Genomic DNA, 24,784 nt, shown 5'->3' on the forward strand with positions numbered 1-24,784 from the left:
TATAGATATGTGTGTATATAAATATATATGTGTGTGTATATATATATATTTGGAGCTTATATTAGGGGAAGGTAAAATTTATAGTATGTCAAATAGTGGTTTGTAGAGAAAAATAGGAAGAGGGAGTACAGTGGGAAGAGAAGGGTACTATAATTTTAAATAGGATGACTAGGGGGAAGGCCTCATTGAAAAGGTGTTGTTTAAGCAAAGACTTGAAGGATGTGAAAGAGTGAGCCTTGTGCAAAGTATTATAAGAGGACCTTAGAGGTGATCATTAGGACTCTGGCTTTTACCCTTAATGAGATAGGAAACCAATGGAGGATTTTTGAATAGAGGAATGACATGTTCTGACTTAAACTGTCAAAGATCACTCTACCTTGTTGAGAATAAACTATAGTGAGGTTCAAGGGCTGAAGAGTTTTTACAATGATCAGTATGAAAGAAAGAAAAGAGGGATTAGATTCTGGATATATATATATATATATATATTTTTTTTTTTTGATTCTGGATATATTTTGAAGGTAGAGCTGACAGGATTTGCCAATAATTGGATTCTGGGAAGTGAAAAAGCCTTTGGTACAAGTGAAAGGATGAGAAGGCCGAAGTCTCCTTAGTGAATGTCTTAATGAATATCTGTATTTACAGGGTTGGGTGGAAGAAGAGCTAGCAAAGAGGCTGAGGAGGTGAGGTAAGAGGAAAATGGTAAGAGAGATAGAGTGTGCACATGAAAGCAGTCCTTCATCTTGGTATTTAAAATTGGGCTTGGGACTTCCCTGGTGGCACAGTGGATAAGGCTCCGCGCTTCCAATGCAGGGAGCCTGGGTTCGATCCCTGGTCAGGGAACTGGGTCCCACGTGTATGCCGCAACTAAGAGTTCACATGCCGCAACTAAGGAGCCCGCCTGCTGCAACTAAGACCTGGTGCAACCAAAATAAGTAAATAATAAATAAATATTTTTTTTAAAAAAACATAAAATTGGGCTTAAATCAGAGAGATCTGAGCTGGCACATTGGCTCCACTATTTTCTAGCTCGGTGATTTTTTTAGCAAATTATTGAGTCTCTTTGAGCCTCAATTTCTTAATTTATGAAATGCAGTCATAATACCAACCACATAGATGTTTTGAGAATTAAATGAGGAAATGATGTCCAAAGAACTTAGCCTTTTGCCTGGCATGTATTAATACTTGAAACTTGAGTTCCTATCATATGAAATGTTTAAATGGTGTAAAATGCCTCTGTCTTCAAAGGTTTACAAACTAGATTGAGAGTTAACAGATGAAAATGATTTGAATCAAAATTCAAGATTAGTAAATTAGAAATCACAGGGTGATGAATGATTGATGTCAAATGTATTATGTAGTCAGTTGATCAGTCCTTTCTCTGCTGTTTGGATAGGTAGCATGAAAAATGCCTTATTAATACTGAGAAATGGGATTTTTAGATTGATATTGAAATTTTAATTTTTGAATAGGTAATTCATGCTCAACCTCATAATATTAAAGGTATAAAAGGGTGCATGGTAAAAAGTTTCCCTCCTACATGTGTCCTCAACAAACTTCTTCGCAGATTCAACTAGTGTTAACTTACCTGTTTCTTGTCCAGGCATCTTGTGTATACACATTTGAGTGGTGTGTGTGCGCATGTTATTTTTTACATTAATGTTAGTATCATATATACAATGTTCTGTAACTTGGCGTTTTTAAGTAGCCTTATTGAGATACAATTCACATAGCATACAATTCACTCAGTATACCTTGCTTTTTAAATATTGAGTTGGCCAAAATGTTCCTTCGGTTTTTAAGTAAAAATAAAAGACATATTTTTCATTTTCACCAAGAACTTTATTAAACAATGTATTCACCATTTTGTTCCACTACCTTCTGTCATTTTTCAGGCAAGTTCATAATTCCATCTTCCCAAAACTTCTTTTTTTGGACGCGCAGGCTCAGCGGCCATGGCTCACGGGCCTAGCTGCTCCGTGGCATGTGGGATCTTCCCGGACCGGGGCACAAACCCGTGTCCCCTGCATCGGCAGGCGGACTCTCGACCACTGTGCCACCAGGGGAGCCCTTCCCAAAACTTTTTATCTTTTTGAGCAAAGAACTGTTCCAGGTGCCTTTGACAGTCTTCCAGGGAATTGGAATTTTTTCCATTAAGAGATTTTGTAAAGACCAAAATAAATAAAAATCCGAAGGTGCAATGTCTGGTGAATATAGTGGATGAATCAGAACTTCCCAGCCAAGCTGTAACAGTTTTTGCCTGGTCATCAAAGAAACATGTGGTCTTGGCATTATCCTGACGGAAGATTATGCGATTTCTATTGACTAATTCTGGATGCTTTTCGTCGAGTGCTGCTTTCAGTTCAGAAGCAGTACTTGTTGGAATTAATCGTTTGGTTTTCCAGAAGGAGCTCATAATAGAGGACACCCTTCCAGTCTCACCATATACACACCATCACCTTCTTTGGATGAAGACCAGCCTTTGGTGTGGTTTGGTGGTGGTTCATTTCGCTTGCCCCACAATCTCTTCTGTTCTACATTATTGTACAGTATCCACTTTTCATTGCGCGTCACAATTTGTTTTAAAAACGAAACATTTACGTTTAAGTAGAAAATCACATGCAGAAATAAGGTCAAGAGGTTTTTTCCTGCTTAAGTTATGTGGAACCCAAACATCGAAGCGATTTAACATAACCAAGCTGGTGCAAATGTTTTTCAACTCTTGATTTTGATATTTTGAGTATGCCGGCTATCTCCTGCATGGTATAATGTTCATTGTTCTCAATTAATGTCTTGATTTGATCACTATCAACTTCATCTGGTCTACCCGACCGTGGAGCATCGTCCAGCAAGAAATCTCCAGCACGAAACTTTGCAAACCACTTTTGACACGTTCGATTAGTCACAGCACCTTTTCCATACACGGCATAAATCTTTCTTTGCGTTTCAGTTGCGCTTTTACCTTTCTTGAAATAGTAAAGCATAATATGCCGAAAATGTTCCTTTTTTTCTTCCATCTTCAATATTAAAATGGCTACACAAAAATTCACCAGTTTTGATGTTTTCTTTTAAATGCACACTGATATGACAGCTGTCACAATACAGTCTAACCAAATTGTTTCTAATGAAGTTAAAGACAACTAAGCACTACTAGAGTCACCTTACGGAAGAAAACTGAACGAACTTTTTGGCCAACCCAGTATGTTGTTTTAAAACATTTTGAAGTCAAATGCATATAAAAATGGGTAAGACTGGGGCTTCCCTGGTGGCACAGTGGTTGGGAGATTGCCTGCCAATGCAGGGGACACAGGTTCGAGCCCTGGTCTGGGAAGATCCCACATGCTGTGGAACAACTAAGTCAGTGTGCCACAACTACTGAGCCTGCGCTCTAGAGCCTGCGAGTCACAACTACTGAGCCCACATGCCACAACTACTGAAGCCTGTGCACCTAGAGACCATGCTCTGCAGGGAGAGAAGCCACCGCAATGAAAAGCCAGTGCACTGAAACGAAGAGCAGCTCCCACTCGCTGTGACTAGAGAAAGCCCGTGCGTGCAGCAGTGAGACCCAGTGCAGGCAAAAATAAATAAAATGAATAAATTTATTTTAAAAAGTGGGTAAGATTTGATATTATAAGTTATTTATTTATTTATTTGATTGTGCCGGGTCTAGTTGCGGCTCAAGGGCTTCTCAGGCGTAGTGGCATGCAACCTCTTAGTTGCAGGATGCATGTGGGATCTAGTTCCCTGACCAGGGATCAAACCTGGGGCCCCTGCATTACGAGCACAGAGTCTTAACCACTGTGCCACCAGGGAAGTCCCTATAAATTCTTATTTGAGGCTTTAAAAGTGTTTTGTTCTACTAATGTAATTGTGCCCAAATGTGTGAAATGACTTCATTTTCAGCTATTTTGTTTTTACTCATCTATTTCCCTTTTGAAATAATGTCCCAGTATAGGAGCAGAACCCATAATATAATAATAAAGTAATACAACAGTGTGTAAAAACTACACGTAACATTCTCATTTGACCAGAGAAGGGGACGTGGAGGTGCTGAGAAGACTGCTGAATGAGCCAGAGACCTGAGGTTAGGGACTGGGAGCCAGTGGGGGACTGAGATTTCAGTGACCAACAGCAATAGCAAGGTCAGTGGTCAACAGTGGTGGATGCTATCCAAGCTAAACAACCAGTTGTACCAGTCTGTCAGCTTCAAGTCTACCAGATCAGCATCCTCTGCAAAATCATCACCGACTGTCTGTTTCCCTGTCATCTGGAGGTTTTTGTAAACTTTTGTCCATATCTACACCGTTTTGGGAAGGAAGGAGAAGGGAGGAACAACCCTATTAGAAAGTTGAATTTTGAATTGCCTGAGTATTTACATTCCTTTTCCCTAGGTGGTCTTAGTGTTACTTAAACGAGGAGAAGAAAGAAGGAATGGAGTCTTCTGAGGAAGATTAGGAGTTATAGGAAGTAAAGAAATTGTATTACTTTGTAAACAAACAACACCCTCTAAACATACACACACACACACACACACACACACACACAGAGTAAATGATATATTTAAAATGTTAGGTGATCTCTAAGTGCCAGGGTTACATAAGACTTTTTTTTCTCTATACTTTTCAGAATTCTCAAACTATTCTACAGTGAACATAATACTTTTATAACCAACAAAATTCTTAAAAGTGTAACTAAAATCAAAAGACTTGTTCTCCAGGAAACTGAGAAAAAATAAAGTACCAACATGGGAAAGATCAAGATTCTTACGTAAGGTCCATTACTTAAGAAATGGACCTTAGAGATCACTTAGAATCTAGATTCTAGATTAATACTATTCACTATCATCTGTGGGCCAGTGCTCATCCATGAACTGTTACTGGTTAATGATGAGATAAGGTTAAAAAAGAAATTAAGCTTTTAGAAACTTTTATAGCAGTTTGACATCACTGCTACATCCAAGTGTATGATCATTTTTCTGGTAATTGATTTTATTGTTTCTTTACAAAAGTATTGGTCCACAACCTGGTTGGAATTCTATAAAAACTTGGCAGCCCTATCAGTCTACCCATTTAAAAATATATTGATCTATGAAATGCAGAAATCTGAGAAGCAGTCATTCTGTCTGATCTTGTCTAACCCTTCACCGGTGTCTGTCTAACACAAAGTGTTAGTAGCTGCCAAGCACTATTGTAAATGCTTTATGAGTATTTGCTGGTTCAATCTTCATAACAACCCTATGCTGTAGGTACTGTTGCATTATCCCCATTTCATAGGAAACTGAGGCACAAAGAGGTTATGTTACTCACCCAAGGTTACACAGCTGTAAGTGGTAAAACTGGAATTTGAACTCAAGGTAGTCTGACTTCAGAGGCCATGTTATGCTTTGCAGCCACTCCACACTTTTAATGGGTGATTACCTACCATGTTTCTCAATAGAGGGTGCTGTTGGCTTGTTGAGTAGAACAAGTGTTCCACATAGTATCCCTCCCTGCCTGCCTGTCCCACTCACTGAATGCCCAATGAGAAAAAAAAAAAAAAAGCTCCCTTCTCCATTTCCAAATGTTTCCTTGGTTGAAAACCTTCTAGAACTGACCAGCATATTCCCTTAGTTGTAAAGTTCTATAGGAATCTGCTTTCTAACTTCTGGTTGGTCTTAGATCTGTACTTCGAAACTAGTAAAGTCTTTTTTCAGGACAAATATCTATCTGTGCACTGATCTGCATATAGGATTTTTGGAGCCTTCCTTTTCTTGGTGGTTCTCCTTGGGCCAGCATGTCATTACACTCCTTAAAACGAGAATATAGAGCCCAGTAAGGCTATTAATCACTTAATATAGATTCTGGGGCTTCCCTGGTGGCGCAGTGGTTAAGAATCCACCTGCCAAGGCAGGGGACATGGGTTCAATCCCTGGTTCGGGAAGATCCCACATGCCGCGGAGCAACTAAGCCCGTGCGCCACAGCTACTGAGCCCGTGTGCCGCAACTACTGAAACCCACGCGCCTAGAGCCGTGCTCTGCAACAAGAGCCTCAACAAGAGAAGCCACCACAATGAGAAGCCCGCATACCACAACGAAGAATAGCCCCCACTCGCCGCAAGCATAGAAAAGCCTGCGCGAAGCAACAAAGACCCAACGCAGCCAAAAACAATAAACAAATAAATTTAAAAATATATATAGATTCTGTTTTTTTAGTTACCCTTAACCTAGAATTACTTTGGTAGCAAATCATATTGTTAGCCCTCTTTGCACTTGTAATCATCTAAAACCCTGACTGAGGTCTTTATCCTTTGAGTTACTGTTGAGCCAGATCTTGTTCATCTGGTTTTTTTAACAATTTAAGTTTTGAATATAAGTGTAGTACTTAAAGGTATACCTTATTTCTTCTAAATTGAGTCTTTATTTTGGCTTATTGTTTTCCCTGAAGAGGCAGCAACACCCCCTGACATGCCCACCTACCCACCTTTAGTTCTGTCAGTAATCCATCAATTCTTCCTCCTTCTGTTGTCTGCAAAGTTGATAAGTATACCTGTTGTATCTTTAGTCAAGTTACTGATTTAAAAATCTTCAACTCATGCCATGTCGTGGCATGCCATTACATATTTTTTTCCATTTTGGCAAAGATCCTTTATGTGATTCATTATTGACATTAATCTAGCTAACACATCTACCTAATTCTGTGGTGGTCAAACTTGTATGCATGTATATGGTAGATTGCAGTAAAGGATCTGGGATAATAGATAGTAAGGAAAATCTGCTTTTAGATAAGTAGATGTTCTACTTAAAGATTCATTCTTTCCTTATATGAGCTGGTACAGTAATTGTTCAGGAAAAAAAGACCACCCCCCCCTCAGAAGTAGCTAAAGACTTATGTAATAAATGTATGAATAGATCAGAATTTGATTAAAGTAGGTTTATTCTTCACCATCTGTTAGAAAAGTCCTCTTGCATATTGAATATTGTTAGGGGGAAGCAGATCATCTTTGTGGACCTAGAAGCTTGGTGGGATTAAGACAGTAGTTTTGGGTGGATCTTTCATTTCTTTTTCTTTCTTGTGAAAACTACCCCCTTTTTTTTTTCTCTCCCACCAGGTTCATTCTGTAAATTAAGGAAAAGCTTTATTCTTTTTTCTCAGCTTGCTGAACTAAAGCAGGAGTGTCTTGCTCGTGGTTTGGAGACCAAAGGAATAAAACAAGATCTCATCAACAGGCTCCAGGCATATCTTGAAGAGCATGGTGAGTTCTTTGCGGAGGCAAAGAGTGATGTGAGTGAGGGGATTAATTTTTTAAAAAATAAATTTATTTATTTTTGGTTGCGTTGCGTCTTCATTGCTGCCTGCAGGCTTTCTCTAGTTGCGGAGTGTGGGGGCTACTCTTCCTTGCGGTGCGCGGGCTTCTCATTGCGGTGGCTTCTCGTTGCAGAACACGGGCTCTAGGCGCACAGGCTTCATTCAGTAGTTGGGCTCGCGGGCTCTAGAGCGCAGGCTCAGTAGTTGTGGTGCACGGGCTTAGTTGCTCCGCAGCATATGAGATCTTCCCAGACCAGGGCTTGAACCCGTGTTCCCTGCATTGGCAGGCAGATTCTTAACCGCTGTGCCACCAGGGAAGCCCGAGAGGATTAATTTTTAGGCTCTGCCATACAGAAGATTTCTTCTTTTCCTTTAGGTTGTTGATGATGTAAGATTTTAATTAACTCTATCAGGAAAACTCTTGTCATCTAAAACAGTGGTTATAATGAAAAGAAATGCCCCCCCTTTAAAAAGACATTGTAATTTTATTTCAACAAATTATTTTCAAGGAAGTATGGGAAAGCAAGCATCATTAGACTGAGAATCGGAAGATTTGAAGTCTAATTCCTCTTGAGCCAGAAATTTACTAGGTAGCTTTGGACAGCCACTGTTTTCATGGCTAAGTGTCTTTTGTAGCCTGTGAAGTGAGACAAGTGTCTCCACCCTTGAAATCCATAAACCTAAGTAATCTCTGGTCCCTTCTAGCTCTGACATTCTCTAATTCCACTTTAAAAAACAAACAAACAAACAAACACTTCATTTAAGGCATAGTATCATCCCTCTCTAATTTTAATTTATTCCCTTTTATTCCCACTCCTTTTATCCCAACTCTCTTAGGCAACTATTCTAATGTGTTTGATATATATTTTTTGTCTTTGTCCTTATAAACCGTGTAGTGTTGTTTGGTCTACAGTAATTTTATGTAATTGGCAATGAGGCCATAGCCTTACTTTATTGCATTCTTTTTTCTCCAAGTACTGTGTGGTTTTTTTTTTGTGTTTTTTTTTTTGTTTTTTTTTTTTCTGTGTGTTTTTTTGTTTGTTTGTTTTTGGTTTTTTCTTTTGTGGTACGCGGGCCTCTCACTGTTGTGGCCTCTCCCGTTGCGGAGCACAGGCTCCGGACGCGCAGGCTCAGCGGCCATGGCTCACGGGCCCAGCCGCTCCGCGGCATGTGGTATCTTCCCGGACCGGGGCACGAACCCGTGTCCCCTGCATCGGCAGGCGGACTCTCAACCACTGCACCACCAGGGGAGCCCCAGTACTGTGTTTTTTTAAGATGTGGCAGTCATCTAGTCTATTGATTCTAATTCCTGCATGGTATTCTATAATGTAAAGAATTCACCGTGGGCTTCCCGTGAGCCATGGCCGCTGAGCCTGCGCTCCGCGACGGGAGAGGCCACAACAGTGAGAGGTCCGCGTACGGAAGAAAAAAAAAAAAGAATTCACCATGTTTTATTTAGTTCACTCAGTGACTGACTCCTGAACTACTTCTTTCATATTCCTTTATATTCCTGTGTGAGAGTCTTGGGGGTATATACCCAGGAATGGGGTTGCTAATAAATATCTGTTCATAAATATATACTTAATATGACTAAACACCACTAAATTGTTTTTCTGAATTGCTGTATAAATTTCATCATCAGCACATGAGGATTCACTGTCCTAACAAGTGGCCTAATTTTTGGTAATCTGTTAGTGGTTTCAGTTTACATTCCTCTACTTACTAAAAAGTTTAAACACATCCTTTGTTCGTGGTTCTTTGGCTTTCTCCTTTGCCCGTTTTTCTTTTGGGGTTCTCATCGTTTGCTTGTTAGTTCGCAGGCATATCATATATTCTAGTGACTATTCCCATGTTGGTTTTAGATACAAATATCTTCTTTGACAGTCTTTTCTTTTTCTGTGGTATCCTTTCCTATTTTGGGGTGGGTTTTTTTTGTACTTTAAAAAAATATCATCTTAATCTTTTTTATTATTAATTAATTATTTTTTGGCTGTGTTGGGTCTTCATTGCTGGCCGTGGGCTTTCTCTAGTTGCGGCAAGCAGGGGCTACACTTTCGTGGCATTGGGCAGGCTTATTTCAGTGGCTTCTCTTGTTGCGGAACACGGGCTGTAGGCGCACGGGCTTCAGTAGTTGTGGCACACAGGCTTAGTTGCTCCGCGGCATGTGGGATCTTCCTAGACCAGGGCTCGAACCCGTGTCCCCTGCGTTGGCAGGCAGATTCTTAACCAGTGCGCCGCCAGGGAAGCCCCCTTTCCTAGTTCTGAAAAATAAGTTTTTTGCATAGTACTTTTGCTTCTGGGTTTTTTGTTTTGTTTTTGTTGTTTTAGAAATTCTTCCCCACCACTAAATTCTGCCACAGTACTTTTTAATTAATGTTATAGTTTGACCTCATCATGTTTAGTTCTTCAGTCCAGCTGGAGTTCAACCTCTTAATTGATGTTAGTTAGGTAGAGAATATAGTTTTTATCTCCTCCACGTGGAGCAAATTTTATGAACATTTCTGCCTTCATTATTGAATTTTATTTTGGGAAAGCAAAATGATTATAATTTTAGCCTAAGTACAGTGATCAAGATGGTTTTGTAGCAGGGCTTGACCTGATTATTTTAATATTCTTTAGCTGAAGAGGAGGCAAATGAAGAAGATGTACTGGGAGATGAAACAGAGGTGAGTTGGAGAGAGTAAGGTTAGTCACTGGCCTGGCAGTGTGCCACTGCCTTGGTCACGTTGCTAAACATCAATCATTAGAGGGCTTCAATGCTAACTCGTTAGGGGAGCATAAAGCGGGAATGAAGGTTCTGAAAGATTGGTTCGTTTTGGAGTTCTTATATTCTTCTTTTGATAGGTATTTACTCTTGATTTATTTTAACCATCTTGTTTCATTTGGTTTTAGGAAGAAGAACCGAAGCCCATAGAACTGCCTGTCAAAGAGGAAGAACCTCCTGAAAAAACTGTTGATGTGTAACTATCTGTTTTTTATAATGAGGACAGAGCAGACGGTTTTGGATTTTTTAGTGTTACACTCTGTTGACCTCTTATACATTCCCATTGGAATGTATACATTCCCTTTTTTTTTTTAATTTGGTTGTATCGGGTTTAGTTGTGGCTTGCTTGCTCCTTAGTTGTGGCATGCGAACTCTTAGTTGCGGCGTGCATGTGGGATCTAGTTCCCTGACCAGGGATTGAACTCAGGCCCCCTGCACTGGAAGGCGGATTCTTTACCATTGTGCCACCAGGGAAGTCCCCCATTGGCTTTTTCATTTCTCATTAGATCATACATTTTCAGAAAGGTCTTGTTCATTTCAAGTACATGGTCCCAGTGAAGCAAAGTAACTTTGTCTCTGAGTTATGTAATAGATACTTAGGACCAAGAGACTTCAAGCCCAGATAAAGTTTAGTTCTCTTAGCCTTTGTTGTATCACCGTAATAGATGATTCTTTTTCTGTATAGAGAATCATGCACATTTCCTGCATATAAGGAATTTTGTAAGGGAAGAGGGTGCTGAGCAAGGTTATGTCTCAACACTGTATTCTCTTTTCCTTTTTGATTTACAGTGGAGGAGGGGAGGACAAAGTACTAGAGTGAATAGTGGATCTTGATTTATTTAAATTATTACACAGGGTTGATCATAAACATTTCTTTTTTTTTTTTTTTTTCGATACGCGGGCCTCACTGTTGTGGCCTCTCCCCGTTGCAGAGCACAGGCTCTGGACGCGCAGGCTCAGCGGCCATGGCTCACGGGCCCAGCCGCTCCGCGGCATGTGGGATCTTCTCGGAACGGGGCACGAACCCGTGTCCCCTGCATCGGCAGGTGGACTCTCAACCACTGCGCCACCGGGGAAGCCCGACCATAAACGTTTTTTATTTGGGGTTTCCCCGCAAATGTCCGGCCATCTTATACTCCAGCATGTCAAGAGCAGTTGAGTCCTTTTTAACATTTTTGTTCCTCGTAGCTGTATTAATCCATTTAATTATAAAAGACAAAAAAAAAGACAATAGATGTAAAAAGTCAAAGTCAAACGTTACATAGAGGAATATATAAATTGAAAATTAAGTATCCTTGTCTCTACCCCCACCTGACTTCCCAGAGGTTTTCAATATATTCTTTTGGAATATTTTATATGTGCATATACAGGTACATGCATATTGTCGGTTTCTTGATTTTTTTTCACATATGGAGATCTTTCTATATCATCATATAATGTCTTTATTTAAATATTAGTTATAGGGACTTCCTTGGCGGTCCAGTGGTTAAGACTCCATGCTTCCACTGAAGGGGGCACAGGTTTGATCCCTGGTTGGGGAACTAAGATCGTGCATGCCTCATGGCACAGCCAAAAAAAATGAGTTATATATAGGCAAGGTTCTAAGTGTTTTACATGTATTCTCACTTAATCGTCACATCAACGCTATGAAATGAGGATAATTATCCTAGTAAGTGGTAGGTCTCTCTTTTTTTTTTAGCTTGTTGTTATGGGATATTACAAGTATATACAAAACTTAGGAGAATAGTAAATAGACCCCCATGAACCCATCACCTAGATTTAGTTGTTATCAACTTAGAATCTCATTCTTTCTGGCAGCTAACAGTACTCCATTCTATGGATGAACAGTAATTTCACCAGTCTCCTGTTGATGGACATTTAGATTATTCATAATTGCAAAAAATACAGTGCATGTTCACATACAACTAATTGTAAATTTATGCAGGTATATCCAAAGGATAAGTTTCTAGCAATGGATTTTCTGCATTAGAGAAGATGTGCATTTAATGTTTTATTAGATTTTGTCAAATATTACTGCTTTCTAAAGCCATTTAGTTACCATCCATCATAGGAGGTTTATGTTTAGATATAATGCCTTGAGGAAATGGCCGATGGGATAGCTTTAAAATAGAGATGTTTTGGGGAGTTATGGGGCAAGAAGGAAGATGAAATAAATACAATGATAATTGGCCTGTGTGGGTTAAAAATTATGAAGTTTGAAAATTTGTAGTTTATTTTTATAATATGTAAAATGTGTAATTCCCTTGTTTAGAGGGCTTTAATTTTATCAGTGAATTTCTAAACAAAGAAATTGAAAATGTGTGTGGGAGGGGTTGTGTTTTTGCTTGTTAGAGGGATAGTAGTGGTTAGACTAAAGTATGTACAGAAAGATTCTGGGTCCCCGTAGTATGGAGAATGTTTTGTATGTGACTATGGGTAGGGGCGAAACTTCTGAGTGAAGAGAAGAAATTTCACATGAGCCCCAGAATATGATGTTATTTATTGCTTGAGCTTAATTGTGCCTGACGGAGTTGGAACAGAGCTGAAGGAAGCTTCTTCTTTCTGGTTCCCTTTCTGCCATGAAGTGTACTGATGGGAATGTAGAGGAAGTCATTAGTCTGGGGTTTGGTGGAGAGGACTGCTATTTTAATGGCATTGGACTTCAAGTAGAACATTAAACTTCAGTGTCCCTTTCTGCCTGAACAAAACAGAGGATTGGGGAAGGAAAGATGGCTGGGAAATGGAAAGAAATCGGAAATTTCTTTAAAAGTCAGAATGTACAGGGCTAATTTAGGTCCTCAGAACATTCAAAAGGAGATCCCCTTGCTTTGTCTTTTGCTTGAGTTTCTCCAAAAAGATACCTCTGTTTCTAGTTTGATTTTTTTCCCCCCCCTCCTCAAGCCACAGCAGTTAAATATTGCAGGACTTAGTTATGGTCAGCAGGGGGCTCCCACTGCTTATCTGTCAGTCCAGGGACCTTCAACAAAAGGATGGAGGAGAGAATAAGTTCCTGTTCCAGAATTGCTTCCTCTGAAAATGCCATTAAACCATTACTACCTTTCAGGGCATCAAATGGGAAAAGTGTCTGGGATATTGGAACAAAAGCCTCCCATGTCTCTAAATGAGGGACCTTAATGAGACTGGTTATGACCCACAGTTTTATGGGAGTTGTTTGGTGGAGGGTTAATGCCCTTCCATTTATCCTGAGTACTTCCGAACTTTGTCTCCCGCCCCCCTGGTCCCCCCTCTTTTGTTTTCTCTTAAACCTTTTGACTGGTAACTTACCATGTTTTCCTAATTCAAACTCCCCTTAGCCTTCTTTCTTCCCACTCCCTTTGGCATTTTTATTTATCCCACTTTGACTGTTCCAGCTGGAGCTACGGTCCCATGGGAGATATAAGGGATTTGTAAAAGAAGGAAACCAGACCTTGTAGAGCACTCATTAATTGTGATGAAAATTGAGAGCTGGTATTTAAATGAGGGTTAGAGGAATAGTCATTAGTCCAAAAGTACATTTAAAGTTCCTAAAAGTAAATGAAATGATTTCCGGTGTGCTTTGAGCATTTCCCTCAGTTCAGTATATTTAACCAGACTTCTTTCCTTGTTACTTTCTTATACTCTAGCAAAGTAGCTTAGTCTGTTATTTAAACTCTTTTATCAGTAGACGACACTTCAAGGAGCTAAAGGCCTAATGGGCTTCATGTTTTTTTGGTCTGAAGGGTGGTAGAGAGAGACGGGACAGAGGACATGGTTCAGGTGAATTCTTATACACTTCAAAGGTTTTGGTTTAGAATATCAGTCTTCTGATTTTAAAAATCCCTTTTCCAGGGCAGCAGAGAAAAAAGTGGTAAAAATTACATCTGAAATACCACAGACTGAGGTAGGTATTCTTTCAGAAGAGCAGTCTATATATATATATCTTTCTGTTTCTTACCCTTTATTTTGTCTGTATCATCACTTAAAAATATTTACTCGTAGGCAGAAAATCAGTATTGACAGATTTTGGTATTGATACATTTTTCTACCAACCACACTTGGGAATATATTTGGGCTGGCATAGTCACCTTTGAGGCCATAGTCTTTTTGTATAGTATTCTGGTCTTAGTGGTAACTCTTTTTAAGATGTTTACAAACTAAGATTAGAGTTTGAGAGGATTGTACCTTGGAAGAGATGAAAAGTTATAAGGGAAGATGTCACTCTTAAGTTACTACTAGCTAGCTGGTGAGATTGAAATTCTCTGGATCCTATCTCAATATCTCTGAAAGTAGGTTTCAGTGAAGATCTGTGGGGTTTTTTTGTACTATTAAAGTAGAGATGGCATAGGACAACGCTGCCTCATTTCTAACTGAAAGAGTACAACTAGTGTTGGAACCAAGCTGTTCCTTTGATCCATTTTCAAAGGTCAGTCAAACACAGCTTTTGTCTTCTTGGCTTGATACAGAATGCGGGTTTTATTTTATTCCTTCCCTTTTGTTTTTGAGGACATGAATGTAATAATAGTCTTTTTGTGTTTGCTTTCTGGAAAGGACTGTTGAGTTAAGCCCTGGGATGGATACAACCTGATATCCTCTGTGATTGTCAGTATAACTCAGTTTGGACCTTAAGAAATTAATCCCGATGTTCTAGAGATACACACTTCTAAATGACTTTTCTCTTAAAAGAAGGAAACCAGAAATTGAATTTTTCTCTTTCCCTTCTTTTGTCTGTTATCACTTAGAGGATGCAGAAGAGAGCTGAACGATTCAATGTACCTGTGAGCTTGGAGAGTAAGAAAGCTGCCAGGGCAGCTAGGTGAGTGTTCCCAGCCTTTTAGACCTGAGATCGTGGTAATATGAAGGTGAGGGAATGTGTTCCTAGGTTTTAAATATAGTTGTTGATTTTAAGTAGAATAGAGGCCTTGCTGGAAAGAAATACTCTCTTGGCTCTATTCAGAACGTATCTGCTAATTGCTTGTAGTAGCTATAGATTGGGTTTTGTTATCAAGCAGGGTTTTTGTAATAGGTAAAAGTCAGGAACTGACTGCTACTCCCAGTTCTGATAAGGCTACCTTTTAACTTATTCTCTGGACTCTTGGTGAGAAAAAGAGTCAACTGAACCTCTTTCATGGGGTTGTTAGAATTAGCTAATGATTGCAAGGCTTGAGATCACAAGCAAGAAGTGCCATATGTATACTTGACACGGAGACAGACAACCAGGAGTGTGAACAGCTTCCTAAAATTTAGCTTGTTTTTCTTTCTACAGATTTGGGATTTCTTCAGTTCCATCAAAAGGTAAGAGTACAGAGACTTCTGAGAAAGTTACTTTATGTTTTTACTTTTTTGGCACAACAGATTCCATTTCTCCAAATTAAGGTAAACTTGTTAGCTCTAGAAGCCTGTAAGAGGTTATTATATCCACCTCTTTGCATTAGGTAAAACCATACTTAAGCCTTCCTGGGCAATTTAGAGAAGGTGCTAAAGTTATGAGAGAATAGGAGGAAGTGCCAACATTTGTTTTCCTTTTCTTGGATCTCTTCAGAGAAGTTTCTAATACCTTCTTTATTCTGATGTCTCAAGTTAGCATGTAATTATTGTGTACCTGTCCAGTGTTATATTGCCTAGTGTGAGTGGCAAAAGGAAGAAAAGAGTCTCTTTTATTTTTTTTTCTCTTTTACCTTCTAGGAATTTACAAGGGAATAATCTTGGATAAAAGACTTAGCCACAAGGATTATCACAGCGTTATTTATAGTGATCAATAGCTGGAAACAATGTAATATACAATAGAGAATTGGTTGAGTAAATGTGTACCATAGTACAGTTAGAAGACCATGAAGATGTTTAAAATTATACTGAAGAATATTTGTCAGACAGATAAATGGAAAAAGCAAGTTATAAGATATTTGTAGTATGTTCCTATTTCCCAATAAAAGTGCAAGTATGGTTAGGAAAAAAGATTAGAGGGATATATACTAAATTGATAACATGCATTGTCTCTGGTGGTGGAATTTTGAGTGACTTCTTTTTGCTTGTCTATGTTATTAAAATTTCTACATTGAATATGTATTTGTAATAAATTAGGGGGAAAAATTACTCTTTTTATTTTATTTTTATTATTATTTTTACTTTATTTATTTATTTTTGGCTGCATTTGGGTCCGTTACTGCTCACGGGCTTTCTCTAGTTGTGGCGAGCGGGGGCTACTGCAGTGTGCGGGCTTCTCATTGCAGTGGCGTGTCTTTGTTGTAGAGCATGGGCTCTAGGTGCCTGGGCTTCAGTAGTTGTGGCACGTGGGCTCAGTAGTTGTGGCTTACGGGCTCTAGAGCGCAGGCTCAGTAGTTGTGGTGCGTGGGCTTAGTTGCTCTGCGGTATGTGAGATCTTCCCAGACCAGGGATCAAACCTGTGTCCTCTGCATTGGCAGGTGGACTCTTATCCACAGTGTCACCAGGGAAGTCCCTCAGAGACTTTAAATATAGTCTTCTGATCCAATGCAGTCTTCCCAGTGGCCTGTTAGTAGTGTCAAGTCTGTTAAGAAAATGTCCTCCAAAGATCTTGTAGAGTTTTGCTATGCCTTTTAAAAGACCAGCAAGGGACTTCCCTGGTGGTTCAGTGGTTAAGACTCCACCTTCCAATGCAGGGGACGTGGGTTTGATCCCTGGTCGGGGAACTAAGATCCCACGTGCTGTGGGGCAGCTAAGCCCATACACCACAACTAGAGAGCCCGCTTGCCCCTTAACTACTGAACTTGTGTGCTCTGGAGCCCGTGTGCCACAACTAGAGAAGCCTACGTACCACAACGAAAGATCCCACCTGCCACAAATCAGACCCGATGCAGTCAAAAAAATAAATAAGTAAAAATAAAAGACCAGCAAAATTCTGGTCACTGTCACTACATGCTTTAGAAACAGAATATTCTCTGACATTTAGTTATATCAAGAGAGAGATAATAGGATTGGTGATGGTACAACAAAATTTTAAAATATTTATTTATTTATTTGGCTGCACCAAGTCTCAGTTGCAGCACACAGGATCTTTGTTGCTATGTGTAGGAACTTTTTAGTTGTGGCATGCAGGATCTTTAGTCAAGGCATGTGGGATCTAGTTCCCTGACCAGGGATTGAACCCGGGCCCCCTGCATTTGGAGTGTGGAGTTCTAGCCACTAGACCACTAGGGAAGTCCCAAAAGTTTTTAAAGATATTATTAAATGGTGCTACTTGAAGAAAGGCAAAAGTTAAAATTAATACTTAGCCTGAAGAGGAAAACTGACCAATAAAATAATGTGTAGGTAACATTCAGTGTTATTCATATAATCCTAGAACTACAGAGTAGCTCTTAAAAGAGTAGAATTTGGCAACATGTAAAAGGAAATACTGTTTTATGAGTGAGGACATAAAAATATGTAACAGTTCCTAGTACATAGGTTATGGTAAAAGTTGAGTCCATACCTGAAAGTTTACAGTGGAAAGTTAGGGAACCAATTACAATATTGAGATTGCTTAAAATAAAATTCTGACAAGTTTTAAGTAAATAATTATTGACTAGATTGGGGTTGGGCCTACAGGCTAATATACTGTTTGCTTCTTAATGATAATTTCAGGACAGAACATTTGCTTTAAGAAGCCATAATTTTAACTCATTATAATAGTAACTCTGGTCTTTTGTCCAGATAAGATGTTTTTCTCTTTTTTTTAACAGCTTTATTGAGATATAATTCATATATCATACAACTCATCCATTTAAAGTATATAATTCAGTGTTTTTTTTATACATTCACAGGGTTGTACAGCTATCATCATAGTCTAATATTAGGACATACTCATCATCCCCAAAATAAACCCCATACCCATTAGCAGTTTTTCTCATCTGCTCCCTCTGCCCCACCCCACTAATCAACCACTAAGTTTTTTCTATATATGTAAGTTTGCCTTCATATAAATGGTATCATACAATTCATGGTCTTTTGTGACTGGCTTCTTTCACTTAACATAATGTATTCCAGGTTTATCCCTGTTTTAGGATGTGTCATTACTTCATTTCTTTTTATTGTTAGATAATCTTAGGTTGTATTGATATATCACATTTTATCTACCCCTCAGTTGATGCACATTTGGGTTTTCATTTTGTGGCTACTATGGCTAATGTTGCTGTGAACATTCATACAAGTTTTCGTGTGGATATGTGTTTTCGTTTCTCCTGGGTATATACCTAGGAGTAGAATTGCTAGGTCATATAGTAAACTCCATGTTTAACTTTTTGAGGAACTACCAAACTGTTTTCCAAAGTGGCTGTACTATTTTATGTTCCCAACAGCAGTGGGTGCAGACATGGTCTCTAGATGTAATCTGTGCCGTTTCTTTAACTTCATATATTTGTCCTATATATGATTTCTATGCTATCTAACTTGATTCAAAGACATCAGCTTCCTTTATGACTTTTAAGAATATTAAATAAAACTTTTAAATTTATTTCTTTAGGCCTGTCATCTGATGCCAAGCCTATGGTAAGATATCTTTTTTTTTTCTTAACCTTGAGAGCCAAATCTTAACTCTGTATAGTTAGTTAAGTTACAGATTTCCTTCTCCCCAGATCAGAGGAAGCTGAGATAATATGAGTTTGGTGACTGTTTTCAGTACAGTGTCTTATGTCCTAAATAGAAAGAATTGTTTGAGGCACTGAGGGGTCAGGAAAATTGCTGCATCTTCAAAGTCATTATAAACATCTTCCTTCCTACCACTCCTCTTGAAAAGGGTAGATTTTGTTAGCTAGAGGGCAATCCATATAACTCTTTGTTTTATGGTACTGGAGTTTTAGGGCCTCATGCAGTGGCTTTGGATAATGTCAGACTCTTAATTACCACAAGAGAATCTGTGGAAGCAACTTATGAGTTCTATTTTGTAGATACTGATAATTTTCAACACTACCTGTCAAATACCAGAGAATAAAGACTAGGATAGTACGCTTTCTGGACCATTATGACTTGTCAGCATGTTTAGAAAATGCAAGCAAATGCTGTGAAATATGTTTAGCTTTATGAAATCCTGCTGTTGGAATTACAGTTTAATAATATAAGTGAAGGTGAAATGTTTTAGTAGTAGTAGTAGAAGTTAGTAGCAGTAGTAGTAGTAATGATAATGTCCCAAATATCCTTATGATAAGTCTTCTATATCAAGGCTTCCAAGAAAAAGGAAGGAAGAAAATTGAATTGGGTACTGGTAGTAGATTTGTGTTCTGAAGAACGGAGAGCTGCAGTGATAGTTTCTCTTTGCTAGGGCATAGGGTTAAGAACTACTTGCAAAGGCTATGTATAGGAATTAACAATTTTGGACTGTGAATGATGGACTTGTTTGGAGGTGATGATTTAGACATTTGTTTGCTTTTTCAAGCAGTGTTCGGCCTACTTTGATCTTAAACCCTCCCTAGGCTTTTGCCACCTTTGATGAATGAAAGAGGCAGGGCTGAATCTTCACTGCATTCCAGGAGAGAACTTTTAATAATTAGTGGTATGGATGAGTGCTGCTTAGTTTCCAAATTTGGCACATAGGGTATCTTTGATGTTGTATAGGCTTATTTGAATTCTTAGCTTTGGACCATAGTTTGTGCCTTCTGTGTTTTCTGTTTTGATTTTTTTCTTTTTTAAAATTTATTTATTTTTGGCTGCATTGGGTCTTCATTGCTGCATGCAGGCTTTCTCTAGTTGCGGTGAGCAGGGGCTACTCTTCGTTGCGGCACCTGGGCTTTTCATTGTGGTGGCTTCTCTTGTGGAGCACGGGCTCTAGGCGTGCAGGCTTCAGTAGTTGTGGCGCGTGGGCTCAGTAGTTGTGGCTCGCAGGCTCTAGAGTGTAGGCTCAGTAGTTGTGGGGCACAGGCTTAGTTGCTCCGCATGTGGGATCTTCCTGGACCAGGGCTCAAACCTGTGTCCCCTGCATTGGCAGGCAGATTCTTAGCTACTTTGCCACCAGGGAAGTCCCTGATTTTTTTTTTTAATATTTTTTTTTCCTATGTTTTTTGTAGGTTAACCTGGATAAGTTAAAGGAAAGAGCTCAAAGATTTGGTTTGAATGTCTCTTCAATCTCCAGAAAGGTAAGGTACTATTTTTGCAACATTAGAGCAGCTTGGGGCTACATAGTTTGGAAATGACTGTCCTAAGAATAGACCTGGCTACTCAGCACTTCATTTAATGCAGTCCTTTGAGTATCACCTCCTCTCACTGACTATTGATTACATTATGGCTATTGTTTAACAAAGTTAATTGTTTTTTTCTACAGATTGTTTGCATAGCTGCCATGCTGGCTGTTAGAACAAGGTTTATATTTCTCTTTATTGAGTTCAGTGACGTTACATCTGCTTTAACTTCTGATATAGGCATAATGGAAATTAAATAATCAGGGGAAGACAGTCTTGTCTTTAGGTCAAAGGTACCTAAAAGTAAAATTTGGAGGTTCTTTGGAACAAAACTGAGAAAATTGTTTCATTCTTTCTGCCCCTCTGCTAACTGATACTGTTTAGTGTAAGCAAGATGACTTTGTTGACACCATGCTGTGGGGAGTGATCAATTCTACAGGGCATTGTTATGTTTGGAGTTTTGCTATGCACATTGGAGAAAATGCTAAGGACTTTCCTGTTTGCCTAGAGCCGGTAGTCTCTTAATCTTTGTTCTGTGAGAATGAGAGCACGTTTCTTGGTTGTTGAAGTGGTGGCAGGATTAAAGGAAGACTATTTCAAACCAGAAAAACCATCATTAGGAAAAAAAAAATTATTTCCCACTAAATATGGAAGCATTTAGCTCTCTAGAAATCCATTAGAAGAAACTTACCTGACGGTAGTTATATTTTTGCTCAGAAAAGAAAAATTGAGTATATAAAAATAAACATTAGTTGTGTCCCTGTGAGACTCATAACCTTGTACACAACTGTGCTTCATCTTCCTTCCCTTTGGGTTACATTTTTTGTGTTTACCAGAAATATAACATCATGTCTTTTTGCCCAACTTGATGCTGAGACCATCGGTATTCAGTAGGAGTATTTGGTGGTTTATGTGGAATAAAGTAAAGGAGTTGAGAGGTAGGCAGAATATATGATTCTTAAACCACAAGCAGCTTAATAGGGAAGCATTATTATAAGCCAGAAGTCATTTGTGTTTTGCAAGATGGTGAGGGGAAAAGGTGCCTTGGATCCGTGGCCCTTCTTATCATCTGTCTCCTTGTTTTGTATATGAGGCCTAGGTATCTGAGAATCTCATCAATAACTTCACTCCTTTAGGGAATTGTATGAGTTTGTGTGTTGGAGGACGGAGGGAACAAAAGGTACCCACTGAACTGAGAAGGTATCTTGATACTGAAAAATGAGGCAGGCAGCTCCATATATATAATCAATGGAGTAGTTTATTATAGGGTAACTTACTTACAGGGTAGGATGAGGTAGACGACAATCTGGAAGCATTCACAGCTGCACTCCACACTGCTGAGGGGCCATTGGGCCAATTTTATACTTATAGTTAACCCAGGGTTTGGGGGTACATGCTTGGAAACAGGAAGTGCATTCCCAAGTCAAGATTTATGAATGGGTAACTAGTCTTGTGGGCACCATGAATATATCAGTGAAGGTCGTCATTGTTGTTTAGAGACTAACAGAGTATAGAGACCACCCAGACCTAATGATCATTAAACAATATCTATTAACTACAGAGCCCTTGATGACAGAGAAGAGTTGTACTACACAGTACAGCCCTAGGTAGAGTCAGTGGAAGGACAGGAAGAACTGAATGGACACAAGATGGCATCAGTTATGCCAACAGCCATACATTGTGTGTTCTATCAAACTTAACAAAATCGAACACGATATCTCTTACAACTTAGCTCATAGGGACACATTCCTAAGAGGAATTGTCTGTCACTCTGTGCTGCCCACCTGAGTTATACAAGGATATCAGTCTTTTCCCTTCCCTTCCCTGGAATCTTTCTCTATATTTGACCTGTTTTCAGCCTCCACAGGAGGCTGAGTAAAACATGAAGGGATACATTTATTGATTTTGAGCAAATTACTAAACTTCTTTGATCCTCATCTATAAAACTGGGAGTAACACCTAACATCATGTTTGTGTAGAATAAATGTGTATTTGTAGTTCCCTAACATAGTGACACTTTGACCCTCTATAAATTTTATTTTTGTTTTTATGTATTTTTAATGTATTTTTTAATGCTTTAAAATTTTTATTTACTTTTTTTTTTTTGGCTGCGTTGGGTCTTTGTTGCTGCGCGCAGGCTTTCTCTAGTTGTAGCGAGCAGGGACTACTTTTTGTTGCGGTGCGTGGGCTTCTCATTGTGGTGCGTGGGCTTCTCATTGTGGTGCATGGGCTTCTCATTGTGGTGCCTTCTCTTGTTGCGGAGCTCGGGCTCTAGGTACACGGGCTTAGCAGTTGTGGCACCAGGGCTCAGTAGTTGTGGCTCTCAGGCTCTAGAGTTCAGGCTCAGTAGTTGTGGTGCACGGGCTTAGTTGCTCCGCAGCATGTGGGATCTTCCCGGACCAGGGATCAAACCTGTGTCCCCTGCATTGGCAGGAGGATTCTTAACCACTGCGCCACCAGGGACGTCCAGATCCTCAATAAATTTTAGTTTCCTTCCTTGGTTTTCAGTTCTGGTTTTATCACTTTGAGTCAATTAACTTCTGTGTTTCAGTTGATCATTGATAGGATTACAGTTCCCATTTTAAATTCTAAAGGGTTAAAATGAGATAATGGTAATTGGCAGAACTCTAACTGTATGAGCTCTGTTCTCTAATAACATTCATTGTGACACATATGTTCTAGAGTAGTGCTTTGCGAATTCTGTGACGAAAGACTAGTTTTTAAAATTTTCCAATTCATTGTCGAGAGGTACTTTTGTGAAATAAAATAAAAATGTCAAAGAAATGTTAAATTACTTGGAAGTTTCTAAACACTCTCAATTTCTGGACTTATTTCTAGACTGATAAACGGTTTAGGGATCAAGCACTAGGAGGCAGACCACATTTTAAGTAGCACTATACTAGAGTATACACGATTTCTTCCAAGGACCACTTCGCTTGGAGGCTTATGACTTTCTGAGATGTCCTTTTTGAGTATAGGTTCCATTTACATTGATCATAAATCCTGATTTTCAGAATTATCCTAATTTCAATGGTTTGTTCTAAGTTGCCTCACAAACCATTAAAATGTCCCTGCTATTTTGCTATCTAGACTACCACTGTTCAGTAGAACCTTCTGTGATGATAGAAATATTCTACAAAATATTGTTCTATTAAATAATCTGTTATCTAATATAGGCATATCTCAGAAATATTGTGGATTCAGTTGCAGACCACCACAATACAGTGAATATTGCAGTAAAGTGAGTCACAAATAAGCAGTGTACATACCTAAATTGAAAACTACTTTATTGCTAAAATAAAAGTGCTAACCATCATCTGAGCCTTCAGCAAGTTGTGATCATTTTGCCAGTGGAGGGTCTTGCCTCTATGTTGACGGCTGCTGACTGATCAGGATGGTGGTTGCTGAAGGTTGGGGTGGCTGTGACAGTTTCTTTTCTTTTCTTCCTTTTTCTTTTTGCCAAAAATGCATTTTTTATTTAAAAAATTCTTGCTTTTAATGTCCTCAAACAACCAATGCAACCAAGTGGCATTCTGAACCTCAGACTGCCAAGGAGTGACTAAGATGCAGCTGAAATAATTGTGTTGTAAGATAATTTATGCTTATTATTTATTTTTAAAAATTCAGCTTTATATACGAAAAAAGATGTTTCAGTTCCTTCCTAAATTTAGTACAAAATGCAGTGTATAGAAATATTATATCTATTCCTTGTTCCTGAATGTTACTTTCACATAATTAATAGATTCTCCAAATTACTTTGCATTACAAAATCACTTGAAGTAGAATTAAGGATCGGACAGATATATAAATTACATTATAAAATTAATTTAGAACTATATAAAATAAATCATCTTTGTCCAGGAGTTGTACAAAATGAAGGAAATATTATATGTAGTTTAATATATATGTAGTAAATATAAATCATATGCTGTGTGGAGTTCTAGACAAATGTGTTTCCTAGGCAATTTCTTAAAATAAAACAACAATGGGGCTTCCCTGGTGGTGCAGTGGCTGAGAGTCCGCCTGCCGATGCAGGGGACACAGGTTCGTGCCCTGGTCCAGGAAGATCCCACATGCCGCAGAGCGGCTAGGCCCGTGAGCCATGGCCGCTGAGCCTGTGCGTCTGGAGCCTGTGCTCCGCAATGGGAGAGGCCACAACAGTGAGAGGCCCGTGTACCGCAAAAATACCCCAAAAAACAATGAAGTTTGCCACATTGATTGACTGACTCTTCCTTTCACAAATTATTTCTCTGTAACATGCAATGCTGTTTGATATCATCTTACCTACAGTAAGTTCTTTCAGAATTGGAGTCAATCCTTTCAAACCTGGCTGCTGCTTTATCAATTAAGTTTATGTAACATTCTAAATTCTTTGTTGTCATTTCAGCAATATTCACAGCATCTTCTCCAGGAGTATATTCCATCTCAGGAAATCACTGTCTTTGCTCATCTGTAAGCAACTCCTCATCCGTTCAAGTTTTACCATGAATCGTAGCAATTCAGTCCCATCTTCAGGCTCCACTTCTAATTCTAGTTCTTTGGCTGTTTGCACCACATCTGCAGTTACTTCCTCTACTGAAGTCTTGAACCCCTCAAAGTCATCCATGAGGGTTGGAATCAACTCTTTCCAAACTCC

At 39.1% G+C, this 24,784-nt stretch overlaps 1 protein-coding gene across 1 annotated transcript in view; it reads left to right on the forward strand.

Moving 5' to 3' along the window:
• SARNP (SAP domain containing ribonucleoprotein) overlaps positions 1–24,784 on the forward strand; it is a 52,055-nt gene that overhangs the window by 5,931 nt on the left and 21,340 nt on the right. Inside the window, exons 2-9 of the mRNA XM_024736682.1 lie at positions 7,132–7,231; positions 9,904–9,950; positions 10,177–10,244; positions 13,877–13,928; positions 14,767–14,840; positions 15,291–15,319; positions 18,501–18,526; positions 20,038–20,106. Of these exons, the coding sequence (XP_024592450.1) occupies positions 7,132–7,231; positions 9,904–9,950; positions 10,177–10,244; positions 13,877–13,928; positions 14,767–14,840; positions 15,291–15,319; positions 18,501–18,526; positions 20,038–20,106 (465 nt within the window). The remainder of the gene's footprint in view (positions 1–7,131; positions 7,232–9,903; positions 9,951–10,176; positions 10,245–13,876; positions 13,929–14,766; positions 14,841–15,290; positions 15,320–18,500; positions 18,527–20,037; positions 20,107–24,784) is intronic.

Source organism: Neophocaena asiaeorientalis, unplaced genomic scaffold, assembly GCF_003031525.2.
Source record: "Neophocaena asiaeorientalis asiaeorientalis breed wild unplaced genomic scaffold, Neophocaena_asiaeorientalis_V1.1 scaffold134, whole genome shotgun sequence".
Taxonomy (NCBI): Eukaryota; Metazoa; Chordata; class Mammalia; order Artiodactyla; family Phocoenidae; genus Neophocaena; species Neophocaena asiaeorientalis.